The sequence below is a fragment of the Schistocerca cancellata genome, chromosome 5 (assembly GCF_023864275.1).
Source record: "Schistocerca cancellata isolate TAMUIC-IGC-003103 chromosome 5, iqSchCanc2.1, whole genome shotgun sequence".
NCBI classification, from domain to species: Eukaryota; Metazoa; Arthropoda; class Insecta; order Orthoptera; family Acrididae; genus Schistocerca; species Schistocerca cancellata.
In genome coordinates, this window is record NC_064630.1 from 589,639,404 (window position 1) to 589,660,088 (window position 20,685).

The following is a 20,685-nucleotide window of genomic DNA, read 5'->3' on the forward strand; positions in this document are numbered from 1 at the left end:
TTTGCCACGTGTTGTGGTACCTGCATCTTTGCATGCTTCGGTCTTGCACCTCTTTCACCAAGGACACTGGGGTGTGTCTCGCACAAAATCTCTGGCGCGCCGTCATGTGTACTGGCCTGGCATCGACTCTGAAATAGCACACATGGTCGCTGCCTGCGGCCCTTGTGCATCACAGGCCGCCGCCCCGAAGTCATCTTTGTCACCGTGGCCTTCGCCTGAGACACCCTGGGAGCCCATTCATGCTGACTTCGCAGGTCCTTTTTTAGGTACTTATTGGCTCCTCATAATTGAGACCTACTCTCATTGTCCATTGCACGTCACCTACCACCGCGGCAACCACAAGTGCTCTCGCCAGCATTTTTTCTTTGGAAGGCCTTCCCTCTACTCTTGTTACTGATAATGGTCTGCAATTTGCCTCTTCCGAATTTGCGGATTTTTGTGCTCGTCACGGCGTTATGTATGTCACGGCCCCTCCATTCCATCCACAATCAAACGGTGAGGCTGAACGACTGGTCCACACATTTAAGGTTCAGATGCGGAAACTCCTGTCTTCTTCTGCTGCTGATGATGCGCCTCTCCAGTTTCTGGCTTCTTATCATTTCACCTCCATGGACGACCACAGCCCGGCTGAGCTCTTATATGGCCAACAGCCCCACACGCTACTTCGTTTTATGCGGCCTTCCACCTCACGGCCGCGGGTGCCTTCGCTTGGCTGGTTCACCGCCGACGACCTTGTCTGGGTACGGGGATATGGCAGGCTGCCAAAATGGAGTCCGGGCCGCATCTTACGACACCGTGGCCAACGCCTGTATGAAATCCAGACGGATACGGGTGTTGCCTTACGTCATTCGGACCAGCTTCGGCCTCGTGTGCTGGCAACACCTGTTTTGAAGGCCGCTACACCACCTTCAGCTCCACCGGACGCTCGGGACCTTGGCATCTCTCATTACTCACAACGCAGCCCTCTCACCGTCATCTCAGTGCCAGTGCAAGAACGGATGCCACCAGGAGACGTGCCCATGCAGGAACCGGATGACCATCATCTGTCGGAGCCAATCTACTTGCCTCCTTCTCCTACGGACGCCGACACATCGCCCATGTCTCCTGTTATATCAACTGGACTTGCCGCAATGGCCAGATTGGCGCAAGGGGCCCTAGCAGATCCGACCCATACGTCTCCTGTCGTCTCGACCCGTTATCATTGGGGACACTTCCGTCCGTACGGGAAGCCTCCTCCTCGAGACTTTACGGCATCACACAATGCCTATGGACATTAGCAACCTACAGGCCACCTCCATCAAGACCAGTGAAAAAATTTCAAAGGGGGGAAAAGTCTTGAGACTTGCCGATCATTCAAAGTGCCGCCGTGCAATTACGCGCGTCCTCTACATGCGACGCTGTCTGCCAGCCATGCAGCAGCTGCGCTACCTAAGTGGCCAGCCAGCCAGTGGCCGCTAGACTTTGACTCAGTGCTCATTTGAATGTTACAGTGTTCACATGTCTTGCTTTGTCAACTTGCTCAGTGACTTATATGTGCTGTGTCGTTTTGAAATATATGTGTTCAACTTGACGTTATGACAATAGTATTTTAAACATAGCTGCGCAACAGCAACGGTTCCACGTAATAAGACTAAAAACAGCCGACCAGTTGCAATGGATAAAGTAATCTTTACCTAGGTTTCGACAGATTTAAATCTGTCTTCTTCAGAAGGCGGCCTGAGGACAATGAACATCGTAGTTTACATTAAAAGGTATGAAACTTAAGTCAAGAATAGAGTTTAACACATATTAGAGAGCTCTTGTATTACAAAATATGAGAAGGACGCCTGGTACTTACATTAATATGGAATGATGTATCATTGTCGTTTTTACAAATATCTGCATAGATCCATTAGTCCAAAATAAAATATAGCCCTGAAAATAGGGTTTGTCATGTAAATAAAAATTAGTACATGGATGTTGCAGAGCTCATAAGCGACTGAGTATAATCAGCCAGCGTAGTTACACTGCGGCCAGGGCAGGTGGCGCTCATGTCGCGAACTATGTGCCGATTGGCGTACTAAAGCAACGTGCAAAATATCAATATTAACTTGTTCATTTTTGTGTCCCCCACCAAAATACTTTTGGATCTTAGCAATATGAGCAATAATTAAAATTTCAGACAAAATCCTTTGCATGGACAAATGAATCAATCAAATTTTATTGTCATTCAGCTCATAAAGCAATAGACAACATCAAGATAACTTACATTTTTAACATTAATTACTAAATACAATTTAGTTTGGATTACATAAGGGCATCCGCTAGATACAGTGTTGAAAGACAGTATTTTCAGTTTCAAAAAATTCGTCTGCTGTGTAGAAAGGATTATTTACTAGTATTCTGTACAACTTAGCTTTGAAGATATTGACAGGTAACTCTTTTAAATCTATACTTAACTTATTGTACAACTTAAGTCCAAAAACTAAATATGAATTCTGTGACTTGGATAGTCTTTGATATGGTACATCTAAACATGATTTGTTCCTGATGTTATGGCTATGTACATCCCTTCTTAATGATATATTTGAAATATTGTTCCTAACATACAATAGAACATTATAGATGTACAAGTTTATCACCGTCAGGCATTGCAATTTAACAAACAAGGGTTTACAGTGTTCTAATTTATCTGAGTCGTTTATTATTCTTACTAATTTTTTTTGTAAAAGTAGAATGCGCTTTACGTGACTGCTACTGCCCCGCAATAAGATTCCATATGATATGATACTTTGAAAGAAAGCAAAATATGCTGAACTTATATAACTATTAGGGACATGTCTTTTTAAGTTTCTAATTGCCTGTGTATGTGCGGATGGATATGTGTGTGTGTGCGAGTGTATACCTGTCCTTTTTTCCCCCTAAGGTAAGTCTTTCCGCTCCCGAGATTGGAATGACTGCTTACCCTCTCCCTTAAAACCCACATCCTTTCATCTTTCCCTCTCCTTCCCTCTTTCCTGACGAAGCAACAGTTGGTTGCGAAAGCTTGAATTTTGTGTGTACGTTTGTGTTTGTTTGTGTGTCTATCGACCTGCCAGCACTTTCGTTTGGTAAGTCACATCATCTTTGTTTTTAGATATAAGTTTCTAATTAAATAGATAACTCTTGAAAGTCTGGCAGATAAATGTTTGACGTGTGGTTCCCATGTCAACTTTTGTGACACAGTTATCTGTTTATCAAGAATTACAAAATAGCATGTATGGTGAGAATATTTATATCTATGGGAATTTAATGATGCATTTCTCAATATAAGAATCTACAGCACCAAGTTATAGGAAAAGCTAAACATGGGCTATGTACCTGATATTATTTTACATCTGATGAGAGCATAAAAGAAACAGACATAAAATATTTGAACACTGACAGCTTACAAGTTTCCTTTCATTGAGATGGAAACTAGGAAACTAAGTATATCACATTGTCAGATGTCATATCCCCAGTGAAAAGAAAGCATCACTACCTAAACCATAGAGAGACTGAACAGAAGAGATGTCATGAACTTTTGTATGAATTTTTATGGTGCTTCATTCTCAATATCAAACAGAAATTCTGTCTGATCACAGAAACATAATTTTTTACACTTGTCTCTAACACTCAAGAGTTACAAATTGCACATATTTGGGGTGCACACCAACTCTTATCATCCTATTACAAGCCTTTTAAGGGTTAGATGAACTGACAACAGCAACACAAGAGGTTAAAATAATTTACATATAGAGTGCTGTAGTGTCACAAATTAGTGCTGCTGACGTCCATACCTTTTAATATTTTAAAGTGTTTATGAAACTTATTTCTGCAAATGTGTTTTTTCTTTGTTACTGGAGATGTTATGGGAAAATTATTGCACCACAGTTTCATCTTTTACATCTGAGGTGGACTTTCACAGTGCCAGATGATGCGATCTCTTAGCTGTTAGACAGCAACTGGAAGAATACGACAGACACTTTGCTAAGACATCCTATGTTCTCTGGTATATTAATGGAACAGTTAAAACCATTGGATTTTGTAAACCAGCGTTGTAATGTGAAATTCAAAAGAAGGTTAGTGCTCATCTGTCAGTTCATTCCTCTTGTACCACAGAGCACATCAAGAAGGAGAACTTGCACGTATGTGGAACAAATCAAAGTATGCCTTAATAAAACACAAAGAAATTATGTAAGCTTAATCTGTATACTGTATTAATAATGAAATTTCACTGTACTGGTTAGTGCTACTCTCACTTACACTATTAAATTTAATAGAGTAAATCAGTAAGAAAGCTACTACCTTGAAACAAAAAAGCTGCCTTCTCAGTTTTATTATATAGCTTTTGTTTACCTGCTGCTGGTAGCAAAATACTTACTAGATTATAATGGTATTTTAAAGAAAATATTTTCTTACACCTGTAAATACTAAATCCTAGATACAGTACATTACTATTGTACTTGTCATGTAGCTTTATTTGTTTGTTTGTTTGTTTTATTTGGCCTTCAGAGTCATGTAGCTTTATAACAAACACTTCTGTTTGCTATGTAGCTAACAGAATTTATACTATCCCTGGATTTAGATATCCAGATGACTTGTAATAAGAGAAGCTTATGAGACATGTTTTTAATTTTCTTTCAAACTGGTAGGGATTCCCAGTTACCTGCTTTATGTTAGATTGGAGCTTCTTAAAAGTTTTCATACCACAGTACATAGTACCATTTGGAACTCTAGACAAGGAAACAAAGTCTACATGAAAATATGTACAGCTGCATGTTGTGCCAGATGGTGGTCTACCTTGCTCTTGAGCATAGTTTGGCAGTGGCCATTCAACCTGATGGATGGCTGGTTGGTAGTCATACCAACACCAAAAGCAGTGCAATGATTGCAGCAGAGCTGGTATATAATATGGCTGCTTTCACGGGCCTGTGATGTAGTAGGATAAGCTGTGACACGACGGAATAGAAGTGCTGGTTGGGTGGATTTGGCAGATCTTGCACCTGGGTGTTCTAAGGGGATACGATTCTTATGGCAAGGTGTTGGGATTGTGAGTGGCATAAGGATGGACTAAGATGTTGTGGAGGTTGACTGGGTGATGGAACACTACTTTAGGAGGGGTGGAAAGGATCTTGCATAGGATGCCTCTCATTTCAGGGTATAATGCTAGGAAATCAAAGCCCTGGTGAAAGATGTGTTTCACAGTGATCGAAAGGTTGTGTTCCAGGGTGATCACTCTGTTGTAGAAATAATTCAAAAGCCAAGATCGCTTAAACACTGTTTACTAGATGACTGGTTTCAACACACTAAAGGTGCCATAATCGGGTCTGAATGTAGCTTAACATGTATAAATCATTTGGATATTGTTGCAGAAATAAAAATTAAAAAACAGCTGCTCTCATGGCCATTCTATTTCATCTGATATATAAAGCTGAAGTCACAAGATAAAACTATTTGACACATGACTGCAGCTCAACTAACAACGGTTGGCTGACCGTTGTAAGTCGAGGGTAATGCAAAACGTTTTTTGATGTGTGTATATTGTATTGAGGCCTACAGTCCCTCAAAGATGTAAAGAAGTGAAGCTTCTAATTCAATGAAATCAAAGTTTGTGCTATCTATGTCAAATCTTTTTATACTTGCAAACCCATTCATTAAAACCTAAAGGGTACTTCCACTTGACATAGAATCATGAAATTTTGCACAAAGGTTTTACAGCACAAGTACAGAAAAAAAAAATCAGAAAATTGTTAATTTGTAATTATAGCATGTGAAAAGAATATTAGGGTGAATATCTTGCCAGTATCAATGCTAATTGTCAGGATCTTGATTTCCAGAATGAATGAGCTGTCCATATATATATAATTAAGTTCATAAGAAACCCTCAGTGCATGAGTCCTACTCATACAGGCCAATTGTTTTTTTAGCTATGAAGCTGTATTATAAAATGCGCAGCAATACAAAACTTACAATTTCCTGCTGTCTCAGTTCCTGCAACTACAGATGTTTGTGTGAAAGCAATGCTTTAAATTCACAATGATTCACTCATTTTCTCACTCACTTCCTCATTTGCCAGTTTAGTAGATCCCATCACGAAGGAGGGCCTTCATGGATGTAGAACATGTGAAAGTATACAAGAAGGACTCAAAGTATACACTACAAATCCAGCAAAGAACACAAAGAAAACTTACTTATTGACATTGCTCAGCACTGATTCTATATGTTTGTTGAGGCCATCAATTACATCCAGGCGGTCTTTGGCATCTTCAAGTTGTGGTTCGAGTTCTCCCTGAGCCTTATCGAGTGTCTGCCTGGCTTCTTCAAGCAATTCCGTGGAACGAGTTTGTGACAGAGCAGTTCGTTCACCAAGACCATTTGACTGAAATTAAATTACGTAAATGAGTACAATATAATTATGCACATAAAGTGAGAACAACAATTTCACTTAACTATTTCTCTTGACTCTCGAATTCATATGTTGGCAGGTATAAATGGTGAGAAATATAAAATTCTAATTTACGTATACAACTGCTCTCTCCATTGTCTCCTAAATGCTTTCTCTCACTCATGGAATGCTCACTGACAGCTAATGTGTCAGTGAGTACAGTCCCACTTCTCTTGGTGAGGCTGCCTTGAGAGGTCTCACAATAATCCTGACAAACTAGCACTGGCTGTCCAGCTCAGGCTGAGGTAGAAGCTACTCAAACAGAAGACAATGTTACATTGGCTTTTATTAGTTTTAGTGGAAAAAATATTTGGCCCTGTTGTGATGTTTCCCATCATACTGAAATCTTATTTTTCCGTAGATTTGCCTACAAGATAACTGTGCTTTAGCAGCACAGCGAAGAGCATTCTAAGATATGTTGGCACCAGCAGTGTGCAACACATTTAATATCTTTCTGCAGCCATTCACTAGTTATCCACCACAGAACATAGTAGCAATTTTCAATGTTGTTCTTTTCTTCCTTTTTACATTTTGCCTATTTAAAGAGAGTGTTTGAACCTTTCAGTATTCTGATGATTTTTTTTATTATTTTAGAGCCATTTAACTGTGATATTGCTTAAACTTATAAAGCTGAATAGCATTTCAGTTTCTTGATATCCATTCTGTAAATGTGTCTGTAGAATTTCAAGCATCTTTTGTCCACTGTATTAGTTACCTTTCATTAGGGTGTAAAAGCCTGCACTGACGCAGTTGCTACAAAATAAGCATTATGCATCACTGAGACTTTTATTATTGAAATTCTGAAAGTATGCTCCAGGAGAAGTAGGATGACATATTACTTACTTTCACATATGGTTTTCAAAATGACCACAATGATAAAATCAGAAAAATCAGAGCTAATATGGAGTTTTACCAACAATCATTCTTTCCCTTGTGAATCATGTATGGAATAGGAATGTGGGGAAAGTATAGTGCTACTAGAAATATCATCTGCTACACACCGTAAAGAGACATGTGGAGTATAGATGTAGATGCCTCACTACCATAAATCAAACTGTGGTTATTAATGGATTTGGTACGGGTAATTTAAGGGGCAGAAGAATGCCCTTCTGTCAACACCACATTACTGCCCCCCAGCACAAATGTGTGTACCCAAAAGTAAGCAAATCTGCCAAGTAGATTTGATCCATGACCAACGCACCTCCCTGTCCTGGAAAATACTTCAACAGGCATGGCTATCCAGGTGGGTGTATGAAAATCAATTATAATAACATCAAAATGATATACAATGAACACATTATAACAATGAAACCTTAGAGCTTTTGTACATAAGGCACTAGAAGACAATAACTGGATGGCAGAAAAAGAGATACACAGATGAGTAAATTTGACTGGAGCACTTATGGTAAATTAAATATGGCCTTATACATGTTTCTGATGTGTCTGAAAAGAAACGATTACAATGAGTGTGTATTAACAGTTTTGATTTATGGTAGTGAGGCATCTACATCTATACTCCACATGTCTCTTTACGGTGTGTAGCAGATGATATTTCTAGTAGCACTATATTTTCCCCACATTCCTATTCCATACATGATTCACAAGGGAAAGAATGATTGTTGGTAAAACTCCATATTAGCTCTGATTTTTCTGATTTTATCATTGTGGTCATTTTGAAAATCATATGTGAAAGTAAGTAATATGTCATCCTACTTCTCCTGGAGCATACTTTCAGAATTTCAATAATAAAAGTCTCAGTGATGCATAATGCTTATTTTGTAGCAACTGAAACTGAGGTTTGTTGAGCATCTCCGTAACACTCTTCCACCTCTAATGACCTCACTGTTGACAACAAGTAATGCTCTCATGCAGGAAAAATTATCATCTATCTTCACTATCTCCACTATTAATCCACTTTGTGAGGATTCCAGAATAATGAGCAATATTCTAAAATTGGCTGGACAAGTGTTTTGTAAGCCACTGCTTTCATGGATGAATTACAGTTCTCTAACATTATGCAACAATAATGATTTTAAATTCTTCCAATGGATCTTAGTCTGAAATCGCTTTTCTACAAATTATTTCATGTGATCATCCCACTTTCGGTTACTATTTTTCAGTAGTTCTGTTTCAAATGATTTGCCACCAATAGTGTAATCAAACAGTAGTGGATTTTTCACCCATATATACTCAATACATTACATCTAGTTGCATTCACGTTCAACTGAAATTCCCTGCACCAATAACCAATCCTCTGGAAGTCTTCGTGCAATTCACTACAATTTTGTACAATAGAAGATTGCAAAGTAACACACAATAATGTTTTCCTTCCCTAGTATTGCAGCTGGAATGTTGAAATTTCATAACAATATAGTTTGAAGCTTGAGCTACAGAGGATATTTTGTTTTCATGTGCAGCTCTAGAGAGAGAAGCCTGAACTATGAAACAAACAGGACGCACATATTATTGTCCTTAACTTGTGAAGAGCAGTGAAGTGTAATTTGATAGTTGTGGGCCAAAGGGAATAAACTGAGTGAAATTCACAGGGATATTCATGGCCTGCATGGGGACAACTTTATGGGCTGTAGCAATGTCTTCAGGTGGTGTGCATACTTCCAAGAGGGCCCTGTAAACATCAGCGATTTGCCACACTCCGGGCAGCTACTAACAGCTGCAACCCTGCAGAGCATTGGAGCCACTGAGGCAGAAGTTTTGAAGAACCAGCCTGTGCAACTGCAAAACTTGTTGCAGTAGTTCAACATTTCCTGTGGTGCAATGTACAATATTGTTTATGACATATTGAAATTTCGTGAAGTTAGTGCGCACTGGGTGCCTAAGAACCTGACAGACATCCACAGGGGCCAGCAAATGATGACAGGCTTAGATCACTTAATTCATTATGCCACTGAATGGCATGACTTCCTGAAAGGAATCATCACTGGTGATGAGTCATGGGCATACCACCATGTGCCTAAAACCAAGCATACCTCTGTGGAATGGAAACATGCTGGTTCCCCAGTACGAAAAAAATTCAAAGTGACTCAATCCGCTAGGGAATTCTTTTGACAGTGTTCTAGGACATGCATAGTGTGTTTTTGGTGGTCTTTGCTGAACACTGGACCACTGTGAATGCTGCAGCCTGCATTAAAAACTTTGGTTAAGTTGCATGGTGCCTTCATGACAAATGCCACAACATTAATGCTGTCAAAGTTGAACATCTTCATGAGAATGTTCACCTCCATGCTCCTGATCTCATTTGTGAGAAAATTGCTGAATTTGGGTGGGAAGTGCTCCAGCGTCCACCTTACATATTGGACCTTGCACCATTGGACTTTCATCTGTTTGGTCCCATGAAGAAATTACTAGCCAGCAAATGCTTTCCAACTGATGCGAAAGTGAAATCAGCAGTCCACAGATGTCTTTATTCCAACCAAACAGACTTCTACAAACAGGGCATATTGAATCTGGGACCACAATGTGAGAAATGTGTTGAGAACGTTGGTGACCATTTTCCTAATAGACAAAATATGTAAGTTAATTTGTGACTTTATTTTTTTGTCAACTATTACAATTTTTGGCAATAAAATTATTGTACACCACTTTCTGATCTTCCCTCATATTATCCCTCCCTCCCTAAATGCAAATGTCTCATCTGTGGATTGTCTCATGGAGCTTCCAACATTATCCAGTAAATCATATTGAAGTAAGTCTTTATGTTCTTCAATTTTGTTCCACTAAAAATGACATGCTGAATTATGTCTGCAAGGAAGTCCTGAATTCATTCACAAATCCAATCCAATACTCAGTAACCCTGTACCGAGCAAGGTGGTGCAATGGTTAGCAGGCTGGACTTGCATTTGGGAGGACAATGGTTCAAATACTTGTCTGGTCATACTTTCTATCATCACTATTTTAAAATTTGTAATCTATCAAAGAACTAAGATAAATATGAAACAATGGAAAATTCAGGTACAAATATCTCAAAAATAAAGGAAAAGATAGGTTGTTACTTACCATAAAGAAGACACGTTAAGTTGCTGGCAGGTAGAGTTAAAAGACACTTACATAAACTTTCGCCCACAGCCCTCATCATCAAAACAGAAACAAACACCATTCACACACACAAGCAAACACAGGTGGAGAAAAAAGGAGCTAAAAATGAGAGGAGTGAAAAAGGAGAGGAGCAGGGAAAGATGGGAGCGCACATAGGCAAACGGCAGCAAAGAAATGGTGTGGAAGACGAGAATCGGGAAGACATGATAGGACAGAAGGTGTGGAAACTGATGGATGTAGGATGTGGGGACAATATGTTACTGTGGTTCAGGCCAGGATAGTTATAGGAGCGGAGATTGTGTTGGAAGGATAATTCCCATCTATGCAGTGGTGTTGGGGAGAGTACAGATGGCTCGAGTAGCAAAGCAGCCATTGAATTCAAGCATAATATGTACAGCTGCATGTTGTGCCACACACTGGTCTACTTTGCTCTTAGCCATAGTTTGGCAGTGGCCATTCATTCGAGTGGACAGCTGGTTAGTAGTCATACCACTGTAAAAAGCTGTACAATGATTGTAGCGGACATGGCTGCTTTCACAGGTCCCTGATGGGGTAGGATACTCCTGCGACAGGACTGGAATAGGACATGCTAGGTGGGTGGATTGGGGAGATCTTGCACCTGGGCCTTCCACAAGGATACAATCCTTGTGGCAAGGGGTTGGGATTGGAGTGGCATAGGGATGGGCTAGGATATTGTGGAGGTTGGCTGGGTGATGGAACATCACTTTAGGAGGGGTGGAAAGGACCTTGGGTAGGATGTCCCTCATTTCAGGGCATGATAATAGGTGGTCAAAGGAAGGATGTGTTTCAGTTGTTCCTGTGGTCTTGAGTGATGAAGGGAGCACTCCTTTGTGGCTGGTTCTTGGGAGTTGTGGGAGGATTACGTGTGTGAGGGGAAATGGCATAGATCTGTTTGTGGAATACGTCTTGGTGAAGTGCCTGTCTGTAAAGTGTTTGGTCAAATCCTCAGGATACTGAGCATTGCTGATACACCATCTGTGGGTGGTCAAGTTGTATACGACGGATTCTGTGGTGTGAAAGAGATGACAGCTGTTGAACTGCAGGTACTGTTGGTGGTTGACAGGTTTAAAGTGGACAGACTTACGGATGGAGCCATCAGAGAGGAGGGGGTCAATGTCTATGAAAAGGTGGCATACTGGGTTGAGGAGGACTAGGTGAAGTGGATGGGAGAGTAGGTGTTGAGGTTGTGAAGGAACGAAGATAGAGTGTCTTGGCCCTGGGTCCAGAACATGAAGATATCATCAATTGACTTGAACCAGACTAGGGGTTGGGCATTTCTGTTGATAGGAAGGTCTCCTCTTGATGGCCCATAAACATGATGGTACAGGAAGGTGCCATGTGGGTGCCCAGGGCTGTATCATGGATTTGTTTGTACTCCTTCCCTTCAAAGGAGAAATAGTTGTGCATTAGGATAAAGTTTGTTAGGTGTATGAGGAATGGGAAGTGGGTTTGTAATCTGAGGGACAGTGTTCAATAGTAGTAAGACCTCGGGCATAAGGGATGCTGGTGTATAGGGAGATGGTGTCAACAGCGATGAGTAGGGATCCAGGAAATAAAGGGCTAGGGATAGGGATTTTAGGGAGCATGTAGAAGGTGCGTGTCGAGGGAAATGGATTCAGGGGAGAGGTTCTGGGAAGGGCCTAAAGCTTTAAGCAGGGATTGGAGGTTGTGTTGGGCATCTGGGATGGGATATTTCTGGCAGAGTTTATAGATGGAGGAGTCACATAATTGGTGGAGGCCTTCTACCAGGTAGTCACTGTGATTTATAACAACAATGGTGGAACATTTGTCTGCAGGTAGGATGATTAGATCAGGATTTGCTTTGAGGTTGTGAATCACTATTCTTTCTTCTACTGAAAGGTTGGTGTTCTGAGGAAGGGACCTAGGGAAGGATGGTGAAGCTAAGTTGAAGGTATGGAATTCCTGGAAGGTGACCAGTGGGTGGTTAGATTGGGGGGGATCGTGATTGGACCGTGTAACTGTAAGAGCCATGGTTCAGTGGTGGAATTAGGGTGGGTTTTGTTGGAGGGATTAACAGCAAAGAAGTGCTTTCACTGCAAGGATCAACAGAAAGCAAGTAGGTCTTTGAAAAGTCCAGCATGGTGAGATTTGTGTAGGGCTAAAGGTGAGATCTTTGGGTAGGACTGAAACTTCTGTAGGGCTGAGGGTTTTTGGTGGAAAGGTTAACAACAGTGTTATGGGAATGTTTTGGCTCTGGATTTGATGGAGAGTTACTAGGGAATTTTGGTGGATGTGGCAAGTTGAAAAGGTCAGCTAGGCAAGGTTTAGGAGCTAGGAGCAGTGTACACTGAGGAACACTGTGGCTAGGATAGGGGTTGAATAGTAGCAGTACAATGTCAGCAGGTTGGATAATTTATGGAGGTGGTGTCTGGAATGCTCCTCCAGGTGCTGAAGGGCAAAGGATTTAATTTCAGAGTTGCGATGTATGAAGCAGGGATTGCACAGTAGTAGTATCTTGTGGAGGAGGCAGGAGTGGTTCTGAGATGCCTGTGTCATGGAGATATGTTTTTGCAGTACCTAGTATGTAAGAGCCAGGGATTGGCAGAATCTGAAAAGGTGAAGGTCACTATGAAAGGAGAGGTGGGATCCAGAGAAAGAAATCTTTATGGTTATGCTGTTTGGGGGGATTCTGTGGTTTAGGCAGATTTTGAAAACTAGGAAGTGGGACTCGGTTTTAGCCAGGGAAAGGGACACTTTTCTGAACTGGTACATAAAGATGGATCAGGGGTCCAGTGTGGCAAGAATGGTGTAAAGGAAATGAAAATGATGCAGACTTGGGCAAAATAGTTTTAGATGGTTGTGAGAGGAGCTGGATAAGAGAAAAGACACTTGAAAATACATAAAGACAAACAGAAACATGCACAGATATGGAAAAATACGTACAGACATGTAAAAATATGCACAGATACCTTAAAATGTGAAAAAATGTGTGAAACCACACAAAAATATGCTCAAATATGCTAAGAATGAACAGAAACTTGGGAGAAAATGAACAATGAGGTATAGGAATGTTCATCTGTGTTGCAATAAGGGAAGAGAGGGGAAGCGAAGATGGGTAATGCCGAGGATCACAAGTTCGTGTGGCACAGGCAGGTGTGAAAATAAAATGCTAAAGTACGTCATGATGAGGGATGAAGTGGGATCAATAAGAATAAACGTAATTATAACTATCAGATGAAAGAATTTAGGGCACCAGGTTCTGCACAACTAGCTGCACTGTCACGATGCCTGTGTTGTATGTGGACAATTGTTGATACAGTGTGGCATTGAAGTAGATGTGGATTGGATGGTGGTGAATAAACACAGGAAATCAAACAATGGAACTCCATGTAGGAAAAGATAGATTGTCACCTACCATAAAGAAAACATGTTAAGCTATAGACAGGCACAATTAAAAGACACTTATATAAAGCTTTCGGCCACAGCCTTCATCAGAAGATGAGAAACACACACCATTCATGCACACAAGTAAACACACCTCAAGCACACATGATCACCAACTCCAGCAGATTGGCGCAGAACACAATTATCGCATGGGACACAAGCAGCAATGAGGAGAGTGCGGAGAAAGGGAAGATGAAGGGGAATGGGAAGGGGAAGGAATAGTAGTATATGGCAGGATGGGAGAGGGGAATACTGTCTGGCAGAGCGTGCAGGGACTAGAATGCCAACAGACCCACTGTCAGGAGGTAGTGGGGCAGGAAGGTGTGGAAAAAAAGGAGCAAAAAGTAGAGGAGTAGGGAAAGATGGGCAGACACGTTGGCAGAGGGTGGCAAATAAAGAGATGGGAGACAAGAATGGGGAGGAGATGACAGGACAGAGGACATGAAAACTGTTCGGTGGAGGATGTGGGGGCAGTATATTACCGTACATTGAGGCCAGGATAACTACGGGAGCAGAGAATGTGTTGCTAGTATAACTTCCATCTGCACAGTTCAGAAAAGCTGGAAATGAGGGGAGGATCCAGATGGCTCAGGTAGTGAAGTAACCACTGAAATCAAACATGTTATGTTCAGCTGCATGCTGTGCCACAGAATGATCTACACTCCTGGAAATGGAAAAAAGAACACATTGACACCGGTGTGTCAGACCCACCATACTTGCTCCGGACACTGCGAGAGGGCTGTACAAGCAATGATCACACGCACGGCACAGCGGACACACCAGGAACCGCGGTGTTGGCCGTCGAATGGCGCTAGCTGCGCAGCATTTGTGCACCGCCGCCGTCAGTGTCAGCCAGTTTGCCGTGGCATACGGAGCTCCATCGCAGTCTTTAACACTGGTAGCATGCCGCGACAGCGTGGACGTGAACCGTATGTGCAGTTGACGGACTTTGAGCGAGGGCGTATAGTGGGCATGCGGGAGGCCGGGTGGACGTACCGCCGAATTGCTCAACACGTGGGGCGTGAGGTCTCCACAGTATATCGATGTTGTCGCCAGTGGTCGGCGGAAGGTGCACGTGCCCGTCGACCTGGGACTGGACCGCAGCGACGCAAGGATGCACGCCAAGACCGTAGGATCCTACGCAGTGCCATAGGGGACCGCACCGCCACTTCCCAGCAAATTAGGGACACTGTTGCTCCTGGGGTATCGGCGAGGACCATTCGCAACTGTCTCCATGAAGCTGGGCTACGGTCCCGCACACCGTTAGGCCGTCTTCCGCTCACGCCCCAACATCGTGCAGCCCGCCTCCAGTGGTGTCGCGACAGGCGTGAATGGAGGGACGAATGGAGACGTGTCGTCTTCAGCGATGAGAGTTGCTTCTGCCTTGGTGCCAATGATGGTCGTATGCGTGTTTGGCGCCGTGCAGGTGAGCGCCACAATCAGGACTGCATACGACCGAGGCACACAGGGCCAACACCCGGCATCATGGTGTGGGGAGCGATCTCCTAAACTGGCCGTACACCACTGGTGATCGTTGAGGGGACACTGAATAGTGCACGGTACATCCAAACCGTCATCGAACCCATCGTTCTACCATTCCTAGACCGGCAAGGGAACTTGCTGTTCCAACATGACAATGCACGTCCGCATGTATCCCGTGCCACCCAACATGCTCTAGAAGGTGTAAGTCAACTACCCTGGCCAGCAAGATCTCCGGATCTGTCCCCCATTGAGCATGTTTGGGACTGGATGAAGCGTCGTCTCACGCGGTCTGCACGTCCAGCACGAACGCTGGTCCAACTGAGGCGCCAGGTGGAAATGGCATGGCAAGCCGTTCCACAGGACTACATCCTGCATCTCTACGATCGTCTCCGTGGGAGAATAGCAGCCTGCATTGCTGCGAAAGGTGGATATACACTGTACTAGTGCCGACATTGTGCATGCTCTGTTGCCTGTGTCTATGTGCCTGTAGTTCTGTCAGTGTGATCATGTGATGTATATGTGTCAATAAAGTTTCCCCTTCCTGGGACAATGAATTCACGGTGTTCTTATTTCAATTTTCAGGAGTGTACTTTGCTCTCGGCCACAGTTCTGTGGTGGCCGTTCACCCTGATGGACAGCTGGTTGGCAGTCATACCAATATAAAAAGCTGTGCAATGATTGCAGCAGAGCTGGTAAATGAAATGGCTGCTTTCATTGGTGCCCCAGCCCCTGATGGGGTAGGATAAACCTGTGACCGGACTGGAATAGGTAAGTGCTGGGTAGGTGTATTGGCAGGTCTTGCAGCTGGGTCTTCCATTGGGATATTAGCCTCGTAGCAAGGGGTTGGGAATGGGAATGCCATTGGGATGAACTATGATGTTGTGGAGGCTGGGTGGGCAACAAAACACCACTTTAAGAGGGTTGGGAAGGAACTTGGGTAAGATATCCCTCATTTCAGGACATGATGATAGATCATCAAAGCCCTGGCAAAAGGATGTGGTTCAGTTGTTCTGGTCCAGGGATTGTTGATGCAGCATCTGATGCCCCAGTCCTCTGGTAGTTATAATTATATTTATTCCTACTGATCCCACTTCCTCCCACATCCTGACATACACTAGCATTTTATTTTCCACACCTCCCCATGTCACACGAACTTGTGATCCTCAACCTAACCCATCTTTCTCTTCCACACACACACACACACACACACACACACACACACACACACAGACATCCACATCTCATCATTCCTCTTCTTCCATGTTACTGTATGTTTTTACGTATTTGTGTGTATTTTCACTTGGTTTCATATGGTTTCATGCATTTTTTGGGTATTTTTGTGTAGCTGTGCATAATTTTGCATATCTTTGCATGTTTCTGAGTACCTTTACGTATTTTTTACGCAACTTTCCTCTTATGCAGTTCCTCTCACAATCATCAACACCTATTTTGCAAATTTATGCATCTTTTCTGATCCTCTACACACCTCCTAGCACCTAAACCATGCCTACCTGAAATTTCAACTTCCCGCAACCCCCAAAACTCCCTTCCAACTCTCCACCAAATCCAGAGCTAAACATTTCCGTAACACTGTTGCTAACCTTTCCACCAAAACCTTCAGCTCTACAAAAGTTTCAGTCCATCCAAAGGCCTCACGTTTAGCTCTACACCCAAATTTAACCATGTTGGACTTGTCAAAGACCAACTCTCCTTCTCCCGTTCCCTGCAGTGGAAGCATTTCTTTGCCATCAATCCCCCAACCAAATCAAACCTAATCCCAACAGTGACTCCTGTCTCTTCCAGTTCATGCCACCATCTAACTCTGATCTCCAACCCCCCCTCCCACTTAAGCCACCCACTGGTCACCTTCCAGGAATTACTTACCTCCAACAAAGATTCACCATCCTCCTCAGGTCCCTTCCAGGAACACAAACCTTCCAGTAGAAGAAAGAATAGCCATACACAATCTCAAAACAAATCCTGCCCTAATCATCCTACTTGCAGACAAAGATTCCATCATTGTTGTTATGAATACCTCCTATCCCTGTTTAAAGCCTTAGACCATTCCCAGAATCTCTCCCCCGAATCCATTTCCCTCCCCGCCCCTACAGCACCCTGCACACCCAACTGTTACATGCTCCCCAAAATCCACAAACCCAGCAATCTTGGACATCCCTTTGTGGCCGGTTATTGTGCATGTCAAAGACACCAACCACTACCTTCACCAACTCACCATCATCCCCACCCCTTTACCTCCTGGATCCCTACTAATCACTGCTGACATCATCTGCCTATACCAACATGCCTCATGCACATGGTGTTACCACTACTGAATACGACATTTCCCAATGTCCCGCATTTCAACAGCTGTCATCCCTTTCACACCACAAAATCTCTCCCATACAGCCTGGCCACCCAGTAGGACATATCTGCATTGACAATAACTCCCTTGCTCAGTATGCTGAATGCTGAGAGTCTCACCAAAGCCACAGGCAGTATCCCCCAGACCTAATACACAAACTGATTAATCGTGTCATTTCACATCACACACCCAGTCCTCCCACTACTCCCAAGACCCAGCCATAAAGAAGTGCCCCAATCCTCACCCAGTACCATCACAGACTAGAACAGGTGAACCATATCTTTGTCTTTGATAACCTATCATCACTCCCTAAAATGAGGGATATCCTACCGGAGGTTCTTCCCACCCCTTCTAAAGAGGTGTTCCATCATTCACCCAACCTCCACAACATCCTGTGCCACTCCCAATCCCAACCCCTTACCACAAGGATCATACCCCTGTTGAAGATCCAGGTACAAGACCTGCCCAATCCACCAACCCAGCACTTTCTATTACAGTCCTGTCACAGGTTTATTTACCCCATCAGGGGCAGGGGTACATGTGAGAGCAGCCATGTCATTTACCAGCTCTGCTGCAATCATTGCAAAGCTTTTCATATTGGTATGTCTATCACCTGCTGTTCACCAGGATGAAGGGCCACTGCCAAACTGTGGCCAAGAGCAAAGTAGACCACCCTTTGGCACAACATGCCACTGAATACAGTATGTTTGATTTCAATGACTTCTTCACTACCTGAGCCATCTGGATCCTCCCCTCCACCATCAGCTCCTCTGAACTGTGCAGATTGGTGTTATCCTTACAACACTTTCTCCACTTCCTTAATTATTGCTGCCTCAACCATACAAAAATACTATTCCCACACCCTACAACCAGTAGTTTCCTTGCCCTTTGCCCTATCATCTCCTCCCCATTCTTGTCATCCACACTCTTTGTTCGCCACCCTCTGCCAACATGCCTGCCTATCTGTCCTCAGTCCTCTCCTTTTTCGGTCCTTTTCTCTCCACCTTCCTGCCCCATGATCTCCTAAGGCTGTTGGCACTCTAGTCCCTGCACACTCCACCAGACAGCACTCCCCTCTCCCATCCACGCATACACTACTATTCCTTTCCATTTACATTTCCCTTCCCCTTCCCCTCCCCTTCCCCCACCCCCTCCTCATTGCTGCTTGTGTCCCATGTGATAGCTGATTTCTGGGCTGATCTGCCAGAAATGGTGGTCATGTGTGCATGAGGTGTGCTTGCTTGTGTGTACGAATGATGTGTGTTTCTCTTTCACTGATGACGTCTGTGGCCAAAAGCTTTATGTAAGTGTCTTTTAATTGTGCCTATTTGAAGTGGCTGGTCTCCAAAATATTAATGTCCCCAAATAACTCCTCTTTTACTTGTTCAGTTTGATCTACTACAATAATATCAATCAAAGCCACTAAGTGAATATATTACACCCACAACTGATCTTCCTTAAATTCTAATAAATTACTTCAGGCTATGCTTGATACCATATTATCTCTTTCCTATACAACTCTTTTTTGGTTGAAATCTAATAATATTTTACAATCAGTTACGCTATCCAAGTCTTGTAGTACACCTAGGTTTAAATTATGTACCACTAACAAAGTCTGATAAACAGTCCATGTGTTAATTGTAATAGACAGATCAGCTTTTTCTTTAATCTTTATTCCCTTCTGACCAGTAATTCCAACAACAATCTGGTGGTATGGGAGAAGAATGTGTTGCCTCCTCCCCCCAATTACTGATAGCAATTCCTGTGAGATTAATAATTCACTCCCAGAATGAAAGTAAATATGGACTTTATTGCCAAAAATGTCACCCACTACAATTCGTTTTTCTCATTTCTCATCAGATTATATTTCTTCTTCTTTGAGTAGCCACTATGAGCAGATATGAAGGCTACTATCTCTTCTTTATGAGGAAATATTGTTTCATTCTTGTTATGAAGCCTGACCCCTGTTCCAGAGCACTTTTGTTTTCCAATGATTGGAGCAAAAATGACCAGTCAGTCAGCATATTTGTGCACATATTGTTTATTTTATTAGAATCAAATGTCTGAGTCTTATTATGTCCTTAATTATTTTACTTTCACTTTTTCTCTGAAACCATGGTGGTTTACAATTCCCCTCATTACTCTCTGACTGGCCGTTTTATCCTTGGGTGTAGTCTCCTCATTTTTGTTTAATGTATCAAGACCTTTGATAAATATTAACAGATCATTTACATCATCCTGATGGTCTGGATTTAGGATCAAGACAATCTATCCACATTCATCCACAACCTCAACACCTTCCCTTGCATCTGCTTCATCTGGACCTCCTCTATCCAATGAGCCACCTTCCTGGACGATGACCTCCACCTCTCTTTTGGCTCCGTCTGCACCTCTCCCAGCATTAAACCTACAGACGATCAACAATACCTGAATGTCAGCAGCTGCCTTTCTTTCCACACCAAAGTCTCTTCCATATAGCCTAGCCACCTGTGGATGAAGTATTTGCAGTGGAAAGAACTCCCTTGCCCAGTATATGCTGAAGGCCTTATGAAGACCTTCATAAATAGGAAATACCCCCCAAATCTAGCCTTCAAACAGTTTTCCTGTGCCATATCCTCACACATACCCAATCTTCCCAACACCCCCAAGAATCAGCTACGAATAAGCGCCTCCCCCCCACCCCCCCACCCCTTGCCCCATCGCTCAGTATCACAAGAACAACTGTAGCAAATCCTTTACCACCATTTTGATTATCTCTCATACTGCCCTAAAATGAGGGACATTCTAACCAAGATCCTTTCCACTAAAGTGGTGTTCTGTTGCCCACCCAATCTCCACAGCATCCAAGTCCATCCCTTTGCAACTCTCATGCCCAACCACTTGTCACAGGGTCATTTCCTTGTGAAAGCCCAAGATG

The 20,685-nt window shown here is 42.9% G+C and overlaps 1 protein-coding gene across 1 annotated transcript in view; it reads right to left on the reverse strand.

Annotated features, from left to right (window-relative positions):
* LOC126188961 (laminin subunit alpha) overlaps nucleotides 1-20,685 on the reverse strand; it is a 364,582-nt gene that overhangs the window by 78,495 nt on the left and 265,402 nt on the right. Inside the window, exon 40 of the mRNA XM_049930722.1 lies at nucleotides 6,192-6,379. Within this exon, the coding sequence (XP_049786679.1) occupies nucleotides 6,192-6,379 (188 nt within the window). The remainder of the gene's footprint in view (nucleotides 1-6,191; nucleotides 6,380-20,685) is intronic.